This window comes from Hyperolius riggenbachi, chromosome 1 (genome assembly GCF_040937935.1).
Source record: "Hyperolius riggenbachi isolate aHypRig1 chromosome 1, aHypRig1.pri, whole genome shotgun sequence".
NCBI classification, from domain to species: Eukaryota; Metazoa; Chordata; class Amphibia; order Anura; family Hyperoliidae; genus Hyperolius; species Hyperolius riggenbachi.
The window spans coordinates 104,951,030-104,975,729 of record NC_090646.1 but is presented as its reverse complement, the minus strand read 5'-3'; the positions used below and the strand labels follow the sequence as shown (position 1 = coordinate 104,975,729).

The 24,700-nt window shown below is 43.5% G+C and overlaps 1 protein-coding gene across 1 annotated transcript in view; it reads right to left on the bottom strand.

The window, feature by feature from the left end:
- Positions 1 to 24,700, bottom strand: part of LOC137558246 (uncharacterized) — a 57,122-nt gene that overhangs the window by 31,900 nt on the left and 522 nt on the right. Inside the window, exons 2-4 of the mRNA XM_068271732.1 lie at positions 24,367 to 24,468; positions 21,627 to 21,748; positions 72 to 210 (exon numbers count right to left, since the gene is read on the bottom strand). Coding sequence (XP_068127833.1) covers positions 72 to 210; positions 21,627 to 21,748; positions 24,367 to 24,468 — 363 coding nt within the window. The remainder of the gene's footprint in view (positions 1 to 71; positions 211 to 21,626; positions 21,749 to 24,366; positions 24,469 to 24,700) is intronic.

The window sequence follows — 24,700 nt, the reverse complement described above, 5'->3', positions numbered from 1 at the left end:
AATAGCACTTTGCTCAAAACAAATGAAACTAGGCTGCAATGATCAGTCATATGTACAGAAAACACGCTCACCCTTTCCTTTGCTTCTTCCACAGTACATTTTTTAAAATTCTTCTGCAGAATGACACTTTTTAGACTTTCCCTTTGACTCTTTTCCATAAGTTTTTCCAAAGTCTTCTTGTTGAATGGACATTTTTTCTTGCCCTTGTACCTAAATATAGAAAAAGTAAAAAAATATTCAGTGAGCATACCTGTATAATACCTGGGCGTGGTAACACTGCAAAAAAAAAAGGAATGATATGCACCAATAGCCTATTGTGTTCAAAAAGCCTCTTACAACAGACAAAGTAAATGCTCCAAAAATGAGGCCAATAAGTCAAGCACCACTGCATGTATCCCAAACATGTATCATTTTACTGAACATAATATACACGTAAAATACTTAAAAACATATTACCCAGCTTGGATATATGAATATAGAAAGTAGTCTGATATGCAGTAATAAGTAAGGCCTGGGATCAATTATATTCTGTTGACACGGCCCCTAAAGGAAGCCGGAAGATGCTACCGGCGAAACATGTCGGGATGTATAGCGTGCTAAATTAATGTGACTCCGATTCGCTGCTCTTTGCCCATGTGAGACTGCCACAGTGCTCCACTAAAATTTGTTTGCCTTGTGCTGGTGACATAGCCTCTCTTGTCCCATGCAAACACCGACATATTCGTCACTATATGATACAGCGGGTCCACGCAGCTCCACTTACTGGGCTCCATTTTTAGAGACTCTGGATTCAAGACTGGCCAGCCATCGCTGTGGTGTTTCATCCAGCAGTTCTGGGATTACCCTTCATTCACATAGGAGATATCCCTGGCATCATGGATGCAATAGAGTATATAGTGCTATGAACTTCAGCTGCTTGTTACCTGTGCTATATATGTGGCGGCTGCCACGGCATGCAAAGACTGTCATTTTGCTGCATGGCTATATGTAACATGGGACTAAGACTGCATTAACCTCTAACTTGCTTGGATACTCCTGATGCTTGCTTTGCTTTGCTGTTGGCTTTACATGCTGCTTCACTGATGTTGGTTGGCCAGCATTACAGTGTATCGCCTTTGTGAATTTAACAAACTATGCTGACTTTGTGATGAAGTATCTGATTATGGGATTCATTTAATTAGGTTTATGAACAGTAATACAGTACTGCACTTAGAGATTTCTCTGAGGACTTTGAGCTGCCATTAGCTAAAGGCGTTAGTGATCTAGAGAGGCTCTCTGTATGTTTAGCGGTATGTGTGTGGTGTGTTTGTGGTGAGTTGGCTGGATGTATATGTCACTTTTAATTTTTAATGAGTGATAAATAAAATTATGACCTTTTAAATTATCCTTGGATTTTTGTGCAATTAATTGGCATGTACCTTTCCACTATCCTAACCTACTGTTGGTTTATTGAATATTCTGTTATCCTTGTGTTTCCAAAATGGAACCCATGCAGACTGAAACCCAAGTTTCAAAAGGCAATGAAAATCACAAGGATAGGATATGACCATGTATAAAAAAAATGGCAGTAGCTGTACCCACAATAGAAATAGGTGTTAAGACTGGTGACCAGGGGTATCAGATTTAAAGTGCAAGAGTGCTAGGACCATGTGCAAAATACAACAAACCACAATAAATATGAGTATGAAAATACAAAAGATATATCAATCAACGTAAATAAGTGAGAAAATAGTTGCAGTTGTATTGGGACTGAGAGGTACAGTTACATGTCATCAGCATACAAGAACTTATTAAAGAGACTCTGAAGCGAGTCTAAATTCTATTTTTTAACTTGTATTCATTTTAAGCACCATAAGCCCTGCTAAACTGCCGCTATCCCGCGGCAATACGAGTGGTTTATACCCCCCAAATCCCCTCTCCTGTGTCTGGGGAGCGCTTCCTGCTTGAGGCAGAGCTTAGGGCTGTAGCTCTGCCTCTTTGCGCGTCAATCCCTGCTGATCGCCGCCTCTCCCCACCCCACTCAGTCTTCCTTCACTGAGATGGGCGGGGAGAGGCGGAGATACACCGGCTGAAAGACACGCATGGAGGCAGAGCTGCCGCTCCAAGCTCTGCCTCCATGAGCAGCAAAATCCATGATCATGAAAGTCGTGGATTTTGCAGAGGGGATTTGGGGGGTATAAAACCCTCATTTTGCCATGGGATAGTGGCGGTTTAGCAGGGCTTATGGTGCTTAAAATGAATAAAAGTTAAAAAAGAGAATTTAGACTTGCTTCAGAGTCTCTTTAAGCTGCTGACAGGGCCGGGCCAAGGCAGAGGCTGAAGAGGTGCCAGCCTCTAGGAGCAGCCCTGTGAGGATGCATTCCTCTCTGCCGCTCTACATGACCTGCTGGCTGCCCATTTGCTTCCTTTCCCCAAACACCCACCTGGCACTCGTAGTAGCAATAAAAAAAATGTTCCGCTTACCCACAATTTAGAAAGATACACTGCGCTCCACAGAAAGCAATAAATTAGCACTATAGGGGATCGCAGCTGGTTGAAGAGTCACCTCACTCCAATGTACACACAATCTCAAAATCAATGCTGCGCCTGCTTAGTCCCAATCTCACAGTGAGACAAGACCCCTATGGGAGAAAAAAGTAAAGATAGCGCACATAGTGCTCAATACTGCATGAATCTGCCACAGCTTCCACCTCGTGCTGCACTCCAGTGGGATGTGCCTTCACCAATGGGAATAGAAACAGGGTTCCCCCCTCTGTGAATCCACTCACCGGATAGCCACTTGGTATATAGCATGTAGTAATACAGTAATCCACGCTCCTCCACTCGATCTCCGTATAAAAGTACCTTTATTAAAATCAATAAAAGGCAATCCAAGATACACCAGACATCAGAGCAGCCCTTGGCCGCGGATACAAGGCGCTCCGTCCTCCCTTGGTTAGCCCGTGCTTCCGGAATGTCTGCGTGCTGCCTGGCTCCGCCCTACGCGTTTCGTCGTAATGACTCATTCAGGGGCTGGCAGCACGCACTAAAAACATCATTAAAATACCGTCGCTGCCCGTCTTGAGTACCGCCCATGTCGCCGCCCTCTTCCGTCACTAGGCAACCAAGCTATCTTTCTAAATTGTGGGTAAGCGGATCATCTATATTCTACTGCTGCAGACATGGACGTTTTTGAATTTAGGAAACACAGGAATGTGGATTTGGACCAAGTTTTCCAGGTTGATGCCCCTGTACATTCGAGCCTTGAACAGGACTTCAAATCGTTGCAGGGGAGTATGCTCAAAGAACTACAAACTTGGTGGGACTTGGCTGCCTTACATAAATATGATGGGAAGGGCATTGTACCTAAGAGGTATAGATGGGATATCTCTCCCACTGATGGTGAGGACAGTGAAGAAAGTAACAAGGAATGGTTTGAATATGCGGAAATATGTGGAAAGGGCATGGTTAAATTAATGATTAAAAGAAAAACTCGAAGATTGGAGAAATTAGGAGGGGAGGTTGAGACAATTAAATGTAAATTGGATCCATTTAAACACTCAGAGGAATATCAAGTTAGGTCTACCAAATTGCAAGAGATGTTGAATAATGCAGAAAAAGATATAATTCTTGATAAACAAAAGCAATTTAGCAAAGACAACCAGGTGTATAAAAACAATGAGGCCTATAAGTGGCAAAAAAATAAGGTGACAACCAAACCAGATGAAATGGGAGGGGAGGGGGGTGCAGGAGGGGGAGGACCATCTGAACCATTACCCCAACCTGATGCAAGTGGTAGGCCCAGGGGGGGACATATAGGGGGAAGGGATCCGGTTAAACCAATCCAGCCTAGGCCCCAACCACCACTACAGCCGGTGTATGGAGGGGGAGGGGGGAGAGGAGCCCCCTTGGGTAGAGGTAGAGGTTATGCCCCATACCAGGGTAGGCCATCTCCCAATCACCTTGGGCCCAATCGAAAGCAGGAGGGCACAGGAAGAGGAGGTCAGTATGGGAGAGGTAGGGGACAATATTATCAACCCCAATTTCAATCCCATAGCTTCTATCCCAATGCGGCACCAGAGCTTCCAGTGTATAATCGATATGAACCCCTACAATCCTACGTCCAGGAGGAAACCCCTTTTTTTCACAAACCCAGACACAGGCAAGACGAGTGGTATGCAGAACCATTCCTTACCCCCCAAAAAGCACGAAAAAGAGAGCCAGGAGGGGAATCAGAGGAGGAAGGAGATTACAACAAAAGAAGGAAGGAGTAGGAGGAGGGGAGGGAATATTTAATTTGAGTGGGGTACCTCTGTCCAGACGGGAAGTTAACCTTCTGGATAGGGGATTAAAATTTGCTCCAAAAAAACCTATTAATAAATTTGAAACGTTTATCGATTTGCATAAATTTGTGAGGAAAATCAACCTGAAAAGGTACTTTCTAGATAAAGAGGGACCTACTAATAGGGTTAATGTGGTGGGGGGACAATTCCTACACACCAATATGAAAAATAATTCCACATTTAATCCAGCAGAAAATGCAAGCAAGCATACTATAGATGTTTTTAAGAATCTTGTGGCCAACGACCTGGAGCGTCTGCAGGTACCTCGGGGCAATGTGGCGGACCGGGATGCATGTAAGATGTTGAAGGATAAAAAGTTGGTGATCCGACCGGCAGATAAGGGGGGAGGGGTGGTTGTCCTTACTAATGATCAATATTTTGGTGAGCTGGATAGACTGGTAAATGACACCACTGCATATACTAAACTGAGTGGAAATCCAGTCTTCCAGTTTAAAAAAGAGCTTATTACCCTATTAAAAAGTGGGTTGGATGAGAACCTAATTAGTGAGGCAGAGTTCCAATATTTGGTCCCCTTACATCCTAGGACGCCCATCATATACCAGATACCCAAGGTTCATAAGTCCACTACGGCACCCCCTGGACGTCCCATTATTAATGGAATCGATTCTATCACGTATAGGTTGGGTAGTTATTTAGACAAGTTCTTGCAGCCGCTGGTGGGGCTTCTTCCAAGAGTACTGAGGGACACTTCCCATACATTGCGTATTCTCAGGGATGTGGTGGTGGATGGCGCCACGTTGCTGGTCACAGCGGACGTGGCGTCTCTATACACCAACATCTCACATCAGGAGGGTCTTACGGCAGTGGGAAGTGCATTCATGAGGGAAGGGAAGTTACATCCACGTCAGGTCCAGTTTCTGGTGAAGCTGCTGGAGTTTGCCCTAAGAAAGAATTATTTCTGGCATAAAGGGGAGTACTACCTACAGATAAAGGGATGTGCCATGGGGGCCCCCTTCGCCCCATCTCTGGCAAATATTTATATGTCAGAATGGGAAGAAGAGGCGATTCAGATTAATGCTAGCAAAGTCAAAGAATGGCATAGATATATAGACGACTTGTTGATCCTGTGGACGGGTACTATGGAGGAATGGGAAGACTTCCTAAAGGAGGTTAACCAGTTAAGACCCAATATCAAACTTGAAGCAGAGAAAAGCTATGATAGTATTAATTTTTTAGATTTGAACATCTATAAGTCAGGCAATCAGTTGCTGACAAGATGTTTTTTTAAGAAAACCGACAGAAATGGTTTTATACCAACCACCAGCTGTCACCATCCCACTTGGATCCGAGGAGTGCCTAAAGGGCAATTCCAAAGGATCAGGAGAAACTGTTCTACGGTAGAGGCATACACTGAGCAAGCCTCTGTCCTTGCCCATAAATTTGAACAAAAAGGCTATAATGAGAGAGTTTTGAATACTCAGATGCAGGAAGTAGCGAGAATGGACAGAGATCAGCTGGTTCTGGGCAAAAGAACCAAAAAAGAGGACAACCACATGGAGCTTCCCTTTATCTGTACGTTCAATACACAGTATAGACAGGTAGAGCAAATTTTTCATAAATACTGGCCAATTCTGGAACAGGATCAGTCTCTGAGCAAGGTGATCCCACCTAGACCGAAGTTTATATATAGGCGGGCCCCGAACCTCAGAGATATACTTGTTCCAAGTTGTGTAAACCCGCCAGTGAGACCTACGGTGTTCTGGCAAAGACCAGGTTTCTTTTTATGTCGGGATTGTTGCATTTGTAGGGACACTTCAAGTGCCCGGGCAGAGGAGATTGTCTCTAGGAGAGATGGGAGGAGCTATAAGTTAAGGCAATGCCTGACATGTAACTCATCTTATGTGGTATATGTGCTGACGTGCACATGTAATCTTCAATATGTTGGTAGGACGACGAGACCGTTGAAAAAGCGCATATACCAGCATATTTATAATATTAAAAAAGGTTACATGTGGCACAGTGTGTCAGCACATTTTGCCAAGGTGCACAACAATGATCCTAAAGGTATTAAGGTAATAGCAGTGGAGCAGGTTCATACCCACTGGCGAGGGTCTAATAGACTCCAGCAATTATGTAAGAAAGAAACTGAGTGGATCTACAAATTGGGTACAATGGAGCCTCATGGGTTAAATATTGAATTGGATATCAATTGTTTTTTAACGAATAGGTAAAATGAGTTGGAATATAAGGTGGGGTTAGTATAGGTTGATAGGGGGGTAGTTTGGGCGATTACCATCATTATGGGCACATGGCACTTTAAGGTTATACAGAGCACTGTTTATTGCTATGTAGGTGGTCTGGATAAGACATTTTGAATATTGTGAGGTTAACACTATTACAGGTTATTGCATGATTTGCACAAATAATTGCATAGTTTGCACAGAGGAATAGTGGAGCACATATAGATTTAGGTGCCCATATAGGAGGTAATTGCACTGGTCACAACAGATAGTGAATGGTGATTCTTTAAGACAGTGAATGATCATAGTGGTGGCTGGGCACATGTATCATACCACATGTATAACAGCAGAATGTGCTGTGTGCATTGTGGTTCATAATGGGTTAATGATGCACGCGGTGTGTATATAATAGATTAGTAGATTGATACACTTGACACTGGCATCCACGTGTATATGAGGGGGGTGATAGGCATGTGGTGTCACAGGAGGTGTATTTGCTTAGGGGGGTTAACAAGAGGATGTGTCACGAAAGATAGCTTGATGGTTGACACAAGGTATGATAGGGCAGGTGTAAGGCGCATGATAATTGCGTTACACAGTATATGCTATACACGAAATGGGTTGTAGGAGTATACAGTAAGGTAGGAAGAGGGATTACATAGGAGGCAGTAAGACGTGGTATCGCTGCTCGCTTTGATGTTTCAGTAATGAATTGGAATTTATATATATATTATGTTGCTGTTTTACAGAAGATAGTATATACTGGTCTAATAATAATTTTATTATTGTATTTATGGAGATGTTCATAGTATGAATAGTTACGCTCCCCGCTTGGTTGCCTAGTGACGGAAGAGGGCGGCGACATGGGCGGTACTCAAGACGGGCAGCGACGGTATTTTAATGATGTTTTTAGTGCGTGCTGCCAGCCCCTGAATGAGTCATTACGACGAAACGCGTAGGGCGGAGCCAGGCAGCACGCAGACATTCCGGAAGCACGGGCTAACCAAGGGAGGACGGAGCGCCTTGTATCCGCGGCCAAGGGCTGCTCTGATGTCTGGTGTATCTTGGATTGCCTTTTATTGATTTTAATAAAGGTACTTTTATACGGAGATCGAGTGGAGGAGCGTGGATTACTGTATTACTACATGCTATATACCAAGTGGCTATCCGGTGAGTGGATTCACAGAGGGGGGAACCCTGTTTCTATTCCCATTGGTGAAGGCACATCCCACTGGAGTGCAGCACGAGGTGGAAGCTGTGGCAGATTCATGCAGTATTGAGCACTATGTGCGCTATCTTTACTTTTTTCTCCCATAGGGGTCTTGTCTCACTGTGAGATTGGGACTAAGCAGGCGCAGCATTGATTTTGAGATTGTGAATAAAAAAAATGTGAGTCCCAGGAGTCCCCATTCTACCCGGCGCTCACCACCTTCCCTATCCATCATCACTTGCCATCAAAAGCCGGTACCTGGCGCTGTCATCTATGAGGCTCAGTCGGCTTTGTGTGTTGCTGCTAGGCAACAGCGGGAAGCTGTGTTCTGCAACAGTGCTAGCTTCCTGCAGACTGCAGCATTGCCTAGCTAGGAGGAGATTAGCCCCAACTCCAGAAGAATCTGTGTCCCATCACGATTCTTCAAGAGGACCAAGAATAGGAGGCAGTCACAGGAAAGCTAGCAATGACAGTGAATTCTGTCTATGCCTGTGGTCTTCGGGTTGTGGAAGTTCTCTGTAGGACAGGGAGGAATCTATTTGTAACGATTGGTGTCAGCAAGTAACAGAATTCTGATTATTAGGTGATCTGCAGTATCACCTATAATGCAGATATATACCTGATTATATGATGATCTGCAGAAACACAATAATACAAGTATACCAACAGCAAATGTGATATTAAAGTATAGTGCTTGGTGCAACAGTAGTACTGATAGATTTAGCTATGCCACACCAGAGGAGCTGGTGGGCACAAACAGTACAAAACCCCTCACCAGAGAGACTAGGGCCTTCTGGTGAGAGTAGAGTGGTCAGACTAAACGAGTTGGCAATAGACTGGCAGATACGGTACAAAGTCAGAAGGCAAAGGCAAGAAGGTTTTAACAGGCAGAGTCAGCAACAAGATCAGATGGGCAGAAGTACAGAATCACTGAGAGTAAGAGTAGTCAGAACAAGCAAGAGTCATACACAGATAATAAAATATTCAATTATGATTATGGCTATCAAACAATCCTATCACTGTGTGAAATCTCCAGTTTCCTCTCGAATCAAAGCACACCGGATCTATGTAATGTCTGAGAGCTAACACGAAGTATTCGCAACAGCAGACAAGTTGCGAGTGATTCAGGGAAGCTTAAGAAGCAGAGGAGACCCCTCCGGCACGCCCCTTCTCATCAACCAATGAGGAGAGGCGAGCGTCTCCACTGACTTCAGCCGACCGGCCGGTCAGCTGACACGCCTCCTCCCCGCATAAAGGTCCTGTCTGTGCGCGCGCGCACGCGACAATGCAACCCTATGTGCTGCTGACAAGCCTGTCCTCGGCGTGCTAGACGCCCGAGGACCAGATATATCGCTAGGCAGGGAGATGGAGGCAGCTGCGGTGGTATCGCTGTTCACCGCAGCTGTCTCTTCCGTGTTTGTTACACTATTGCAAGGACACCTTGGCCTTAATTCAATAAGCTTATCTCCTGTCTTTAATAACATTTCTAGAGTGACCACCATGGTGATGAGGCATGTCGTATTCAGGATACATTTTACCTCAGGCAAACCTAAAGTTATCTCCTCTGTCTTTAAGTTAACTCTTCAATCCTTAAAATAACTCCAGAATTCTAAAGTTAAAGACAGGCTGTTAATTAACTGCGTGTGAAAATAACTACAGAGGAGGTAACTTAAAGAGTAACTGTCAGGCTGCAGAAGCTAATTTAAACCTCTATTCTCCTGTGTTAAACAGTTTAGACGGAAGCCAAAAAGGCAATAGTGAAGATAAAAATCTCTCTTACATTTGATGTGTGCTTATCAGCAAAGCTGTTAGACCCAAGAGGACGCAAGCCGCATACTATACTGCAAAGCATTCTGGGGCCCTCCCCTCGGCTGCTAAGGAGAAGACAGGATCAAGTTTCAGCAGCTTCTAACTCAGTCCAGCCACAGCACAGATAAATCTCGGGGCAGAGTACACTGCAGGAGTCCGCTATTGTTCCTAGCCACATGGCTAATTAATATTCACTGCACACTGTGTTATTCAGTACGAGCTTTTCTGTGATCAGGAAGCAGGCAGGACATGACGACACATTTGACTTCATAGGAGACAGACAAACATGGAGCCTGCCATGAGCTGTCAGGAGCATCAATCTCTGCAAATACTATATACAAATTCTGTGAAGTACAAACGTGGACAGTGAAATGCATATGTAATGTAAGTACAGCCAATCTTTAGCTACTGATATATGTGTTTATTTTCTCTGAGACCTTATACCTAACAGCTCCTCTTTAAGGAATGAAGAGATAAGATAACTCTCTCACTGTGTGGAGGTACTTATTGACTTATCTCCAGCATAGGGTTGCCACCTTTAGGGTGAAAAAATACCGGCTTGTGGGTGTGACCTGAGGGGTGTGGCCTAAAAGTGGGAGTGGTTTGTTGCAGACTTTTTAAACGACCACTGACATGAGAGGGATATGGAGGCTGCCGTATTTATTTCCTTTTAAACAATGCACATTTCCTGGCTGTCCTGCTAATCTTATGCCTCTAATGCTAGGGACACATGATACAATTTTCTGACAGATTTATTGTCAGCTCGATTATTTCCGACAGGTCTGATCTAACTTCTGATCAATTTTCCGATTGATTTTCGATTCAGCTCTATGGAAAAAAGATCGGACAATCAGATCAGACCTGTTGGAAATAATCGATCTTACAGTAAATCTGTCAGAAAATTGTATCGTGTGTACCTAGCATATTACTGTTAGCCACAGCCCCAGAACAAGCATGCAGATCAGGTGCTCTGACTGAAGTCAGACTGGATTAGTTGCATGCTTGTTTCAGGTCTGTGATGCAAACACTACTAATGCCAGAAAGCCCAGCTGGACAGCCAGGCAGCTGGCATTGTTAAAGTGGAAATGAATATGTCAGCCTCCTTATCCCTCACTCAGGTCAGAGATCCTTTAATGCTTGGTACACACTATACAATTTTCTGACAGATTTACTGTCAGATCGATTATTTCCAACAAGTCTGATCTGGTTTCTGATTGATTTTCTGTACACTTCTATGGAAAATTGATCCAAAATCAGATCAGACCTGTTGGAAATAATCGATCTGACAGTAAATCTGTCAGAAAATTGAATAGTGTGTACCTATCATTAGGCTCGGTCTGGGTCTCTTGAAGGCAGCATTAATGGGTATATTTATACTTACCTGGGGATCCCTCACCAGCTGCTCCATTCACTTGATATCCCCCCTCCCCCCCAGTAATCTGGCCAGCCACGCTCTTCTGTGCCATGTGCACACCCCTCCCCTGTAGCACTCTGCACCTGTGCAGTAGTGGCCAGGTTGTGCATGTGCAGAATCACATGACTGACCAGATAACTGGAGTGGGGGGTATCAAGTGAACAGAGCAGCCAGAGAGGACGGCGAAGGAGCCCGCACACCTTATGGGGCTGGAAGAAGCCCCAGGTAAGTATAAATAATTAATAACATCTAAAGTACACTAAGGAGGGTCGGGTCTGTTAGGGAAAAGGGGGGGGGGGGGAAGGGGGGCTAGAGTATGGCAGTACAACCAGCCCAGAAGGAGCGTGGGGATTTACTACCCATGCTTGCTATGGGGTAAGGGAGGGAGTGCTACACTGAAGGGGAGGAGGGCATACAGTTTTTGATGGGGGACATCACACATATGCTCTATATACATGCATACACACACATGCTCCAGTGTTCTCCCCAAGCTCTTTTAGCCGGGTGCTCCACCCAGCTAGTTTTGGTGAGCACCCGGCTGTCTTCGGCTCACCTCCTGCCATGCTGTAAGCAGAGCTGTGCAGAGAAGCACCGGCCCTGCAGTCTCTCATCTCGCCCCACCCGGCTACTTTTTCATGCCACCCGGCTGGAAAAAAATTCTGGGGAGAACACTATGCTCTATATACATGCATACACACATATCCTCTATATACATGCATACATACACACACACACACACGCTCTATATATACATACACACGCTCTATATAAATACATACACACATCGCACACATGCTCTATATACACACACACTCTATACAGCTTACCTACACAATCTGGTCGTTGTATTCAAAATCTGTTGGCCTTCCTACTACATGGAGGTGGTAAAATTGCCCAGTGATTGACTAATCAAAATTAGATGTGTGTACCAGGCTTAAAAGGCAACTTGGGGCCCTGAGGTAGGAATGAGGTAGCTGTCTGTGATGTGAAGGAGTCCTCTGGCCCTCTCAGCATGTGGAAGAAGCCACACAAATAATCAGTAAAACAAGGTAAACTGATTATTATGAAATGACGATGTTTCAGTGTTGAAGTGACCTGAGCACCATATCTATACGGTGACAGCTGCAAGATGGAGCATCACCTGTAGGTAATTTAACCCCATCAGTTACAAACCTTCCTGAGTGGGAAGGTTTCATTTTAGATATATAGTGCACTTTAACCTCAAAGGAAACATTACAAAGGTACCTCAGACATCATCACAAAATATCACAAAAACGGTATTTCTCTAACATGCATCTCTCAGGGGAGTTTCCAAACTATCAGTAGAAGAAATAGTAGGTCTTCTATAGCTAGTGGGAGACTGGGCATAAATCAGTAAGAGTAAAGAAAAAAAAGAAGGGCACAGAACAGGAACAGCATACGTGGAATTACTAGAGAAGGCTCAGCTTCCCATAATCATCACCCAGCTGTAAAAATGTATATTCGTTTTTCAAAATTCCTCATCACATAACTTGCTTCTAGTGCAGGCATGGGCTAACTCGGCCCTCCAACTGTTACGGAACTACAAGTCCCACAATGCATTTGCCTTTATGGGTCATGACTGTGGCTGTCAGACTCCTGCAATGCATTGTGGTTCTTGTAGTTCCTTAACAGCTGGAGGGCTAAGTTTGCCCATGCCTGTTTTAGTGGGTAGGCCCAACCCAGTCCTCCTAAAAGAGTAACCAATCCTAATCTGTAGCCCTCACTGATACTTACATTCTGTCGCCTTTATTCACAGGTATTAATCCTGGTACACACATCCAATTTTGAATGGACAATAACTGGTCAATTTTACCACTTGTATGTAGTATGAGAGCTTACATACACAATCTGTTCATAGTATTTAAAGTCTGTTGACTCTCATACTACATGGAGGTGGTTAGATTGGTCAGATTGGCCAATCAAAATTGCATGTGTGTATGCACATTTGGGTTTGGGTGCAACTCTCAGCTATAATATAAAAAAGCACCAGAGCCCAGCTGAAGTTCTATGACTTAATGCCAACATTTGACTACACACAGTAGTTAAAATCAAATGCACGGTGCCCAACGTGACATAGCTGCTAACCTCCGTTAAACCTCTTTCAGACAGGTAGCTGACAAGAGGTGAATTCACTGACTGTCAGCTGCTCTACTACACTGTCTGAGCGCTTGCTAACAATCGGTACTGGCACTGGACAAGCAGCCCTCCACGGAGTCACATCCGAGCATGGCCCCTGCTGTGATCAAACACAACATGTCATGGTTCTCAGCTGTCTATCCGAAAGAGGCCTTAGATGTGTAGTAGTTCCCAAATAAACATGACCTGCATGCAGAAATAAATAACGTGTCCACCATTTCTTACTGGCATATCCCAATACTGTCCACATTTTGATTTTAGTGACTTTTATATAGTAAATGAAGAGAATTCTGTTCCTGGTGGGTACCATGTCTTTTGCCCACAGTTTAGGCTAAATCCTGAAGTCATTTCTGCCCTTTACTTTTTTTTTCTTTTCTCCTCCAATCGCTGAGTCACCTCAGCCTTGCTTGAAAACACAAGTGAGCAGGGCATCGTGTTTCAGATAAGCAGCTAGGAAGGGAAATAAAGGAAAGAGGAGCAATATATTATAGATAAAAAGAACCCCCAGCATGCAACTGTTTGGCACTGACTACTAAAGGGCCAGTGCTCCTAAAGTATGTGATAACTCCAAATCATAACAGCAGAAAACGTTCTGAATGCAGGATTAGCATATTTATCACTTAATACACTCAGACCAGTTGCTGCTGAAATTTGATTTTTAAGGTGACAATACACATTCAGACCAGTTGCTGCTGAAATTTGATTTTTAAGGTGACAATCCCGCTTTAAAGTGGACTTGCAATGTTTAATAGTGGTCTATGTATACTTACCTGGATCTTCCTCCAGCCCCATGGGGTGTGTGAGCTCCCTTTCCATCCTCTCCAGCTGCTCCATTATCTCATCCCCACTGGTAATCTGGCAGGTAATTCTCTTATGTGCATGTGCGGCCCAGCTGTGTGTGCGCGCCTGTGCCTGGGAGCATTCTACACCTTCACAGTATTACTACACACTTGGGCAGAATGCTCCTGGTTGTGGGAATGTAATGCTACCAGAAATCAGGGTGAACAAGCTGCACATGCAACAAAGAGCGTGATAGGCCAGATTACTGGCGGGGATAATGAGATAACAGAGAGGCTGGGGAGGACAGCGAGGGAGTCCACATACCTCATGGGGCTGGTGGAAGCCTCCTGTAAGTATAAAAATACCACTATTAAAGTGTACCAGTTACAAACTAACATAAAATATTTATACATACCTGAGGCTTCCTCCAGCCCCATCCGCACGGATCGCTCCCACGCCGCCATCCTCAGTCTTCAGCTCCGGCACCGGGTCCTGTAACTTCAGCCAGTCGTGGCCTGTCTGAGCATGTAATCCTGGTACTGGCCATAATTTAGGGGTAGATAAGGAATCATCTGGTAAGGTTCAGCTTGTGTTATGTACCGGCTGGTAAAGGCTTGGACTTTCCTACACAGCGCACACAGCATGCAGGACACTAGTGGCTTTGGCTGCTCTCTGTTTCTGTCCCTCCAGCTTTCTCTCTTTTTTTTACCAAAAAAAAAATGTTTTATTAAACCATTAGAACAAGTACAGCAAATACAATGCTTTCAAAGGGAGTACATGATAACATATTGAAGACAGTATTAACAGCATAGAATATGCACAAAAACCTTCAAAATAGTCAGCAATTTGAATAAAATCAGCATTATAGACAACTAGCTAGGGCTATAGAAATAGAACTCTATGCCAGCTAATTTAACAGTATTCCTATGAAATTTAAGAAAGTTATCTGCCCTGTTAGCTTAAGCAACAGTCATAGAAACGTTTACCTCCAGCTTTCTCCCTCCAGTGTCAGCTCACCTCTCCCCCTCAAGCTTCAGGCTCCTCTCCTCCCCATCCAGTGACAGGCTGGGCTTCACTCTTCTCCCCCTCCCTTCTGAGGCTCCCTTATCTCCCGGCATTCTGATGATCTTCCGCTCTGACTCACACACAGTAGCTGCAGAAGCACGTGTGTTATTGCCGCTGCCTTGTTTTCGCTTCCTCCCCCTAGTTGTCAGCACACACACACTCAGTCAGCTCCTCCTTCTCCCACACTCCTCTGCAGGCAGCCGGGAAAAACACAGCCACGCTGGTGATTGGCTGGCAGTACCTGGCCAGCCAATCTGAGAACAGAGGAGGGAATTGTGTTGCCAGGGAGCTCGGCCTGGGCGGGCCCTGGGGCAGCTAGTTTTACCGGCAAATGACATGACGGAAATAATTAAATTCAGGTGCCGGCTTTTTAGCTGATTTAACGGCCAGGCCGGGCAGATACTCCAGCATGATCTTAGTGAATTGAGGCCAACGTCCTGATGCAAATGCACTTATATATTATCTCCAGATAATATATAAGTTGTGAAGTGCACTGGTGAAGCCAAAAGAAGACAAAAGGTAATAATAAGGTTTGGGCATAGATAAAGGGTGTTATGGAGTGGAGAAGGGAGGGGTTAGTTATATTAGTTAGGGTTAGGAGGGTGTGTTAATGCGAGGAGCACATTTGCTTCAGCAATTGTGTGGGGGTTTCTTGCGCTCTGCATTCCATCACATTTCCCGCATATGCTTTTCTGTGATCATTCGTGATTTGTTGGATTGTGGCGCAATGTATTTATTTCAAAAACACGCATCTTGTGCAGGAGAAAACTGCTGGGTGATTTCAAAGCACGGCTAAAATAAAAAGTGCAATTCCTGAGCGGGCCATTGACTACAAAACAGTACTATGCACACAGAAAGACGCACATAATTCTAATATGTGTTTTCCCTGTCTTAAGAGTAAGATTTGTTTAAAAATAAACTAATATACAGTGACAGCACCAGCGCCAGTGTCTGGGCTCTAAACTTGAGGGAAAAAAGGGTTAACACATATACTTACCTCAACGATGTATAGGATCACCTGACACCTCCAGGCTCCCCTCCGTCTTGCCGCAGTAGCCTCTGTTCAGAATGTCCAAGGTATATGTACAGTCCATCTTCACGCTGACACTGTTACAGACTATAACAAAGTTTGTGTGCTGGACATGGCTGGGCCAAGGCAGAGGACGGATAGGCTCCAGCCTGTAGCAGCTGGACTGGAGCAAGGAGGAGGTGAACTGTGTCTATACCCACCCGCTGTGGGAGGATTGAAGTCTGCTCCCCTCACCACGCCCTCGCAACTCTACGCAGACGGAGGGAGGCTACCTAATACTGGGGGTACATCTGGTTATCTTAACTTAAACGTATAAAATGTGTCGACTCTGTATATGTTCATGTGTACTGCAGCAAAATGTCTTACTGAGTTAAAAAACATTTTTTAAGAAAAATTATTTTTAATCGATTTTCTCAACAACTACAAGGTCTTTTTGAAAAATGTTTTTGACTTATTCCCACTAGTTTCTGGTTTGCTCAAATGGTTTTGTTGCAATTTACTTGAAAAATTGTTTACAATGGTTGCATTTGTAATTTTGCAAAGCGTGCAAAATTTTTGAGTAGATTATGCAAAATCAATACAATTCAAAAATCATAATTTCGTGTAATTTTAATTGTGAAATTTTACACAAAATTTTGTGTAAGCGAAATAAGCACATTGCGATCATCTCTATCACCCACATACTTGGTACATTGCCTAGTCTGTTTAAGCAGATTGCATAAGGCATCAGAACTGTACAATGTATGGTAGCAAGCACTGCTTTATGAAGGCAAATCCACCTCCAATAGCAATTTGTGCCACTCCTTCCTATCCTGATCCTTTATCCAAACTATTGTTAACACACCCCAAACACATTCTTATTCCTGTCCACAGCACATTTTCTGCACGATTGCTGTATTCCCCAGTCAGAATGCATTTATTTTGCTCCAAATCACGCTTAATGTTGAGTCGGAGTCTGCCATTTTTCATTTATGAAAGCATATCTTACATACAGTATGATTTCTGCCCCCAACCTAACTACCTCCTTCTTCATCACATTTTCCACAAATGCAATCCCTCCACTAGCTGACAACTACCCAAAGGATCCAGTTCAAGCTCCTAACCCTATCATAGAAAGCTCTACATAAGCTGTCACCTCCATACAATTTCTGTGTTAATCTCCAGATACCATCACCCCTGGATTCTTCACTCCTCCCTTCAGACCCTCTTGTCGTCCACATTGGTAGTATTGTCTCACACTCACTAAAGGATCAAACCCATAGTCTTTAAAGAGAACCCGAGGTGTGTTTAAAGAATGTTATCTGCATACAGAGGCTGGATCTGCCTATACAGCCCAGCCTCTGTTGCTATCCCAAACCCCCCTAAGGTCCCCCTGAACTCTGCAATCTCTCATAAATCACAGCCGTGCTGTGAGGCTGTGTTTACATCTGTAGTGTCAGTCTCGGCTGCTCCCCCGCCTCCTGCATAGCTCCGGTCCCTGCCCCCGTCCCTTCCCTCCAATCAGCAGGGAGGGAAGGGATGCAGGCGGGGACTGGAGTTCTGCTGGAGGCGGGGAGAGCAGCAGACTAACACTATTGAGATAAACACAGCCAGCTCTGACAAGCTGTTTGTCAGCAGCGTGGCTGTGATTTATGAGGGATTGCAGAGTGCAGGGGGACCTTAGGGGGGTTTGGGATAGCAAGAGAGGCTGGGCTGTATAGGCAGATCCAGCCTCTGTATGCAGATAACATTCTTCAAACCCACCTTGGGTTCTCTTTAAGGGGAGTGCAACAGCTGAAAAGAGGGATGATGCCCTCTATACAGTATTCAACAAGGAAAAGAGCTGGCACATCCAAAGTTATCCAAAAGTCTTTATTGGTTCCATGTAAAAATATGGCCTGGATTCTTCACTCCTCCCTTGAGACCCTCTTGTCATCCGGCTTGGTCACCTCCTCTCATGCCCAAACCTGGACTTCTCATGACCATCACCTTTCCTTCGTAACTCTCTCCCACAGCTTGTCCATCATGCTCTAAGCCTGGTAGCCTTCAAATGTTTTTTTAAAACACACCTTTTTAGACAGGATTATAATTTATCATAGCTAGCATCGAGTCTCACTGCCTCATCTGCTAACCCCTGTGTCTCCTCGCTCAGTGACTCCACCCCACTACCCTCTCTATATTATAAGCTTGTAAGGGCAGGGACCTCCCCTAGTGTTTCTCGTTTCTGCTGTACTTCATCACTAGCCCTAAAGAGACACTGAAGCGAAAAAAATTATGATATAATGAATTGGTTGTGTACTATTAATAATTACTAGAAGTTTAGCAGCAAAGAAAATATTCTCATATTTTTATTTTCAGGTATATAGTGTTTTTTCTAACATTGAACCATTCTATAATATGTGCAGATTACACAACACTCAGCATTCAAAATGATTCTTTCAGAGTAGTCTGTGAACTAATGACCTCTCCTCTGGCAGAGAAAAAGTAAATAGTCCAATAACATTTGAGATAATAAAAGTCAAATAACAGCCTTCTCCACGACTTTGAAAGTCTTAGAGCTTAATTGCTTTTTTGCATAGAGATAACAACTGGAGTTTCTTAATGCTTCCTGTACTGGAAACAATTAGACTGATGTACCCGATCTTAATGTTTTATTTCTTAGCTGTACTACACATACAAATCATAATATCATAATTTTTTTTTCGCTTCAGAGTCTCTTTAATGAGGTCTGAAAACTATTTGTATTTGTATTACGAAATGCCATGCATCTATGCTACCCCCTGTTTGTTTTGCACTATGTACAGCGCTACTGAAGATGTTGCGCTGTATAAATAAAAAAAATAATAATTGGATTTCATTGCCTGTTTGTGGAAATTGCTCACCTGCAGCTTTACAGCCAAGACGAAGTTCTCTGAAACAACCTGCTGTCACGGCTAATGGCTGCTTGTAATTACATGCTTCTTTTCTAAAAGAGCTTTTACTGAATCAGCAATTCTGACTACTCTTCTACATTGCACTGATTGGTCTCAGAGTGCAGAGAGCTTGGTCGGGGCATGCTAGTCACTCCTGGAAGTGGGTGCTCTTCCGACTACAGTTCAAAAATAAAAAACTCACAGTGTATGGAAGCCTTGACTTGACCACAACCATTCAATGCCTAGCCATACTTCCCTCCCTCCCTCCCACTATCGCCAACACCCTTTGCCAGCCCACGTATCTTCTAGTCTGTGGTGTCCGTTGGTCATACCCTTTTCCACTCTCTGCTTCCTGAAGACCTAGAAACTCACCTAAAGCCAAATGTAAATTTCATCCATACTTATGACTCATTTTCTAAAAATTCCTGTGTCGTATCCACGAGGCACTAATTAAGTAGCTGGATTATAATTCTAAACAAAACTGGAAGTAAAATATATTGCTCTTTTGGCTTGGCAATATTTACTGTAATGACACCTTTAGTCTCTGGGAACGAGAAATCCTCACATCTGTAGGAATATTGTGTATGCAGCAGTTGGAGTATAGAGATGGCCCGAACAGTTCGTCAGCGAGCAGTATTCGGCGAACATTTGGCTGTTTGCCGTTCGCGTTGAACACAATTTTTCTTTTTAAATTGTGTTTGCATTTTTTACATTGAAGTCAATAGCGGTTAATAGCGAAAGCTCCCTTACATGCTAGAAACACCAAATTTGCAGGGTATGTGGAGGGGGACAGTGGGTACAAGAGTTTTTTTCAAAAAGACGTTATAGTTTTTGAGAAAATTGATTTTTAAGTTTCATGGGAAAAAAGTATACATTTAAATGCGGTAAATAACAGATAAAGTAGCAAACCTAACGGTAGTGTAAATTTACATATATCAAAATAAAGAGCAATGAATTTCATGTCGCAACACTTTGGCCAGGGATCTTTATACAGCCGCAATATGGCTGTATAAAGATCCCTGGCAACTTTACCTATTTTTGGAAACATTTTTTTAAATGTTCAGAGTGTGGGAAATAAAAAAAAATGATGTGGAGTCCCCCCTCCCGAGCCTCTTTACCCCCTTGTCCCCCATGCAGGCTGGGATAGCTAGAATGCAGAGCCCCAGATGAGTGGGCTGGTATAACTCAGGGGGCAAAGCCCCACTCGGCCGAGGCTCCACATTCTGGCTATTCCAGCCTGCATGGAGGATGGGGGACAAGGGTTTAAAGAGGCTCGGGAGGGGGGACCCCACATCATTTTTTTTTCATTTCCCACACTCTGAACATCTAAAAAAACCTTTCCAAAATAGGTAAAGTTGCCAGGGATCTTTATACAGCCATATTGCGGCTCTATAGCGATCCCTGGCCAAAGCGTTGCGACTCTGGAGGGGTTTCCAGTGGGTCCATATGGAGTGCGTACGGACCCCCTGGAAACCCCATCATGAAATTCATTGCTCTTTCTTTTGATATATGTACATTTAAACTACCGTTAGGTTTGCTACATTATCTTTCATTTACTGCATTTAGATATATAATTTTTTCCTATTAAACTTTAAAATCGATTTTCCCAAAAAGTATAATGTCCTCTTGTACCCACTGTCCCCCTCCATATACCCTGCAAATTTGGTGTTTCTAGCATATAAGGGGACTTGCTATTAACCGTTAAAGTCAGTGGTCGTTTGCCTGCGACATACAGTAAGTCTATGGAGCCCGCTGCGAACAGCCAGTTTGCGAAATTTTCAGGAAATTCGCGTCGAAGTTCACAAACCCAAAATCTGATGTTCGCGACATCCCTACTGGAGAAATCACTCCCTTCCTAGTAATAGCTTTTTAGTGATGCAAGCAGCTTTCCCAGTCAAGCATATGGTCCTTGTTACTCCTGTTTCTCCTAGGTGATATTTTCACAAATTATCAATAAAATGCCTTTAAAAGGAACTGTCAGCAGCACATACGAATGAAAATATGCACTTACCTGGGGCTTCCTCCTGCCCCCCGTAGCCCGTGTGGTACCTTGGAGCCCTCTGGGTCCCCTCTGTGGTCTTGCTGGCGGCTCCGTTAAGCCGGCGACTTTGGCTGCAGTCTTTAGCAACTGCACCTGCATGGCCCGTCCACGCACCCGACTCTATAACGCTCCTGTTGCTATAAGCCTCTTGTGCATGCGTGGTTCAGTCTTTCAAAAACCACGCATGCGAAGGAGTCTTAAGGCGACGGGCGCATGATAAAGTCAGATTTTCTTTTGTATACACTGCTCAGGGTCCCTTTAAGCTACCTGCAAACAAGAGAAAATTAGAATAATTTTTAAATTTCTTTTTTTCTTCAGTTGCAGAGTGCTGAAAAGTTATTTTAAACTGAAGATGAAAAAGTATCTCCTAGGAGAAAAGGTGAATTGCATCAGGGTCCTAAAGAGGTACACAGGAGAATTCAGGGTATACAGTATAAGGTTTGTCAGTGTAATGCAGGTTGTTAAATACGTGAACGTTATTTTTTTTACAACTGTGGACCATATGACTAAATTTGACTGGCTTATTTTGCTGCACAGCGGGAGGGTCAACTGCTTCACTATCCACCTGTAGCTAACTACTCATGAATCTTTCTGTCTTGTTTGTATTCATTCTGTGCTTCATTAAAGTTTACGGAGCACTGCCCTCGATAGTTTTTTATGGTAGCCATTTATAGAATAGATACACATATACATCAATCAGACCTACCACAGAAGTGCATCCTCCAGCTTGCTTTCAATAGCTATTTTGACAAAGTCAGATGGAACAGAAATGTCCATGCGGCGTAGCAAGCCATCAAACTCTCTGCTGTAGAGATCTATTACATCGCTCTGCAAGACAAAAACAGAATTATATACTTCCTGGCTGCACTTATATAACACTAACGGATTTAAGCTGTGACAGTGCCTGAAAGACTAAATAGAATAGAATCATTTACATTAGTCCTTACCCTCATAGGACTTCAAACACTCCTGCCACATAGTATGTATTTATTTAAACTTTTATTTTTAAGTTTAGTTAGTAGCCCATCCGTTATATAGTAGTTATTTAGTTAGTAGCCCATCCGTATATATATATATATATATATATATATATATATATATATATATATATATATATATATATATATATATATATATATTGTGCAGCAAAAATTAGGACTGGATCATGGAGGACTGTACACTGAGGCTAGATTCACAGTGGGACGTTGCATTATGATGCGATATTAAGGAGGCAATGCAAAATTACAATGCAATGCACCAAAAAAGTTGCAATGCAACTTAACACTACGTTACTGTTGCATACAGTGGATACAGTAGAGCATACAGGCAATGAAAAGTATGCTCCTCTGTATCTGTGTTAAGAGGTAACGCACTGCAGCAGTGCATCAGAATAAATGCAACATTTACAACGCGACTTTAACGTTGCACTGTTAATGTTGCATAGGGTTAACATTGCAGTGCGGTAACCTACGTTATGTGACTTTATAAACGCAGGACAATAATGTCCCTCTGTGAATCTAGCCTCACATTATTAGTGTTACACATCTGGATATAGCTTGAAGATTGCAGACGACACTGCAGGTATTGAACACTGAACAGACGCTTCCCTCTAGTATGCCAGAGCAAAGCATTCTGTGGTAACGGCTTTTAGGCTGGCGGGCAAGGAGTAAAATGAGCAGTCACTGTCATTTAAACATCAGCCATGCCAGATCTTTAACCACTTGAGGACCGCAGTGATAACCCCCCTAAAGACCAGGCACTTTTTCTTAAAATTGGCCACTGCAGCTTTAAGGCCAAGCTGCAGGACCGTATAACTCAGCACACAAGTGATTCCTCCCCCCTTTTCTCTCCACCAACAGAGCTCTCTGTTGGTGGGGTCTGATCGCTCTTCCCTCCCCCCCCCCCCCCCGGTATTTGTTTGTTTTTTTTAATAAATATTTATTTTACTATTTTTTCAATACATTTCTTTATTTCTTTTTTTTACTTTACCCCGCTCCCTCCCTCCCCCCGCCAGTCAATCAGCGTGATCGGCTGTCATAGGCTTCAGCCTGAAATTACGATGGAGGGGCTACACTGTGGCATCGATCTCTGGCAAATCCGACTATGATGAAATCTGCTGGAAAAATCAAGTAAATTATGGGCACCTTAAGTCATATAAAACATCTAAATCCTCCTTGTGTGGCAAGTGATGAATAACACACGGCTGTCCCCAGTACAGCGCTGCTGCAGATCACAGCTCTGTACAAAGCAATTAGACACCAGTTTCGCCGTCTAAGTCTCCCGAGCGGCGATTACCATGCGCATGATCTCCTGCTAGCCCCATATGACAGCCGTTCACACCAATCGGCGTGGAGCGGACCTGGGGCTGCCGCACTGCTCACGCCAATTGGCGTGGAGCAGTCGGCAAGTAGTTAAACAAGCTCAGGGACAGTTTTACTCGCAGGAGATTTTCATCTGAAACATTTCTGAACACCAACCTTGACCAAGCTTAGTGTGGAGTGTGTACTCAGCTTAAGGCAGAGACTGAAGGAGAGTAGGGATGATCAACGATATGCAATTTTTTCGAGTTTATGCAAATGTGTGTAAAATGTTATGCAAATATATGCAGCTTGAAAATGGACCAATCATTTTAAACCTGGGTGGGACTTGATGGGTCTATTTTCTAGCTGCATATATTGCATAAAACTTACATAAATTTTCATAAACTCAGAACAATTTGCACCTCCTTGATCATCCCTCGAAGAGAGTATCTAAGAAATTTGGGCCATGGTTGCAGAGGGGGGAGGCAAAGGCAGGTTATGAATCTGATGACTGGCAGATAGGATGGTAGGGCATAAAATGCAAAAAAAAAGTACATGAAGAGGTAACACAACCATTCAGTGGTTCAAACAGGTTAACTAGTGGGCATTTATAGTGATTTCGCTGTTATTCATCACTTGCCACACAATGAGGATTTACGGTAGATGCTTTATATGACTTAAGGTGCCCATAATTTACTTGATTTTTCCAGCAGATTTCATCATCTTCGGATTTGCCAGAGATAGATGCCACAGTGTAGTCCCCCCATCGTAATTTCAATCAATTTCGGGCTAAAATCGATCAACATTATAGATCAGACACTCCACCAATGTTAAAGGTGCTCCCCTTGGGACCTTGGTGAGTGTTGTTGCAGCTTGCTTATATGCCGGTGCACCTCCTCCTGGACACCTTTTCCCCATGACCAGACGGCATGTACGTGGCCACGCCCAGTGGCCAGGAGGCGGCGTATCACAGATTGGCAGATGATTGAGCTTGTGCATGTAATAAAGGCGTAAGAGAATTTGGGAATCCTGCAAGATGCATGCCGGCTAAGTGGAAACCAGCCCCTATTGTAAATTTAAGTCCCATTTTACAGGAAGCCCCTCTATGTAAATATAATCTTGTGTATAATAAAGACATGCACTGACCTTGTATTGATCAAGGATTCGCTGAATGTCCGATAAAATCTGTGTGAATATGTCCTCTTTCTGGTCTTCAAATCCATCAAAAAAGATAGGATAGAGGCAGACCTAAAATTACAGTAAACCTACGTAAGGAGCCAGGCTGCTTAAATAATAAATCCACCTGTAAATCATTAATTGACTGATTGAATTGATTAACTGAATTTATCAACTTCATACTAGATTACAACTGGCTGAGGGACATTTGTAAAGTAATACAGCACCAGAATCTGACACTGGTCCATTACAATTCAAGTTGATATGTATGTATCATCCCATTTAAACAGTGCCTATAGTACAT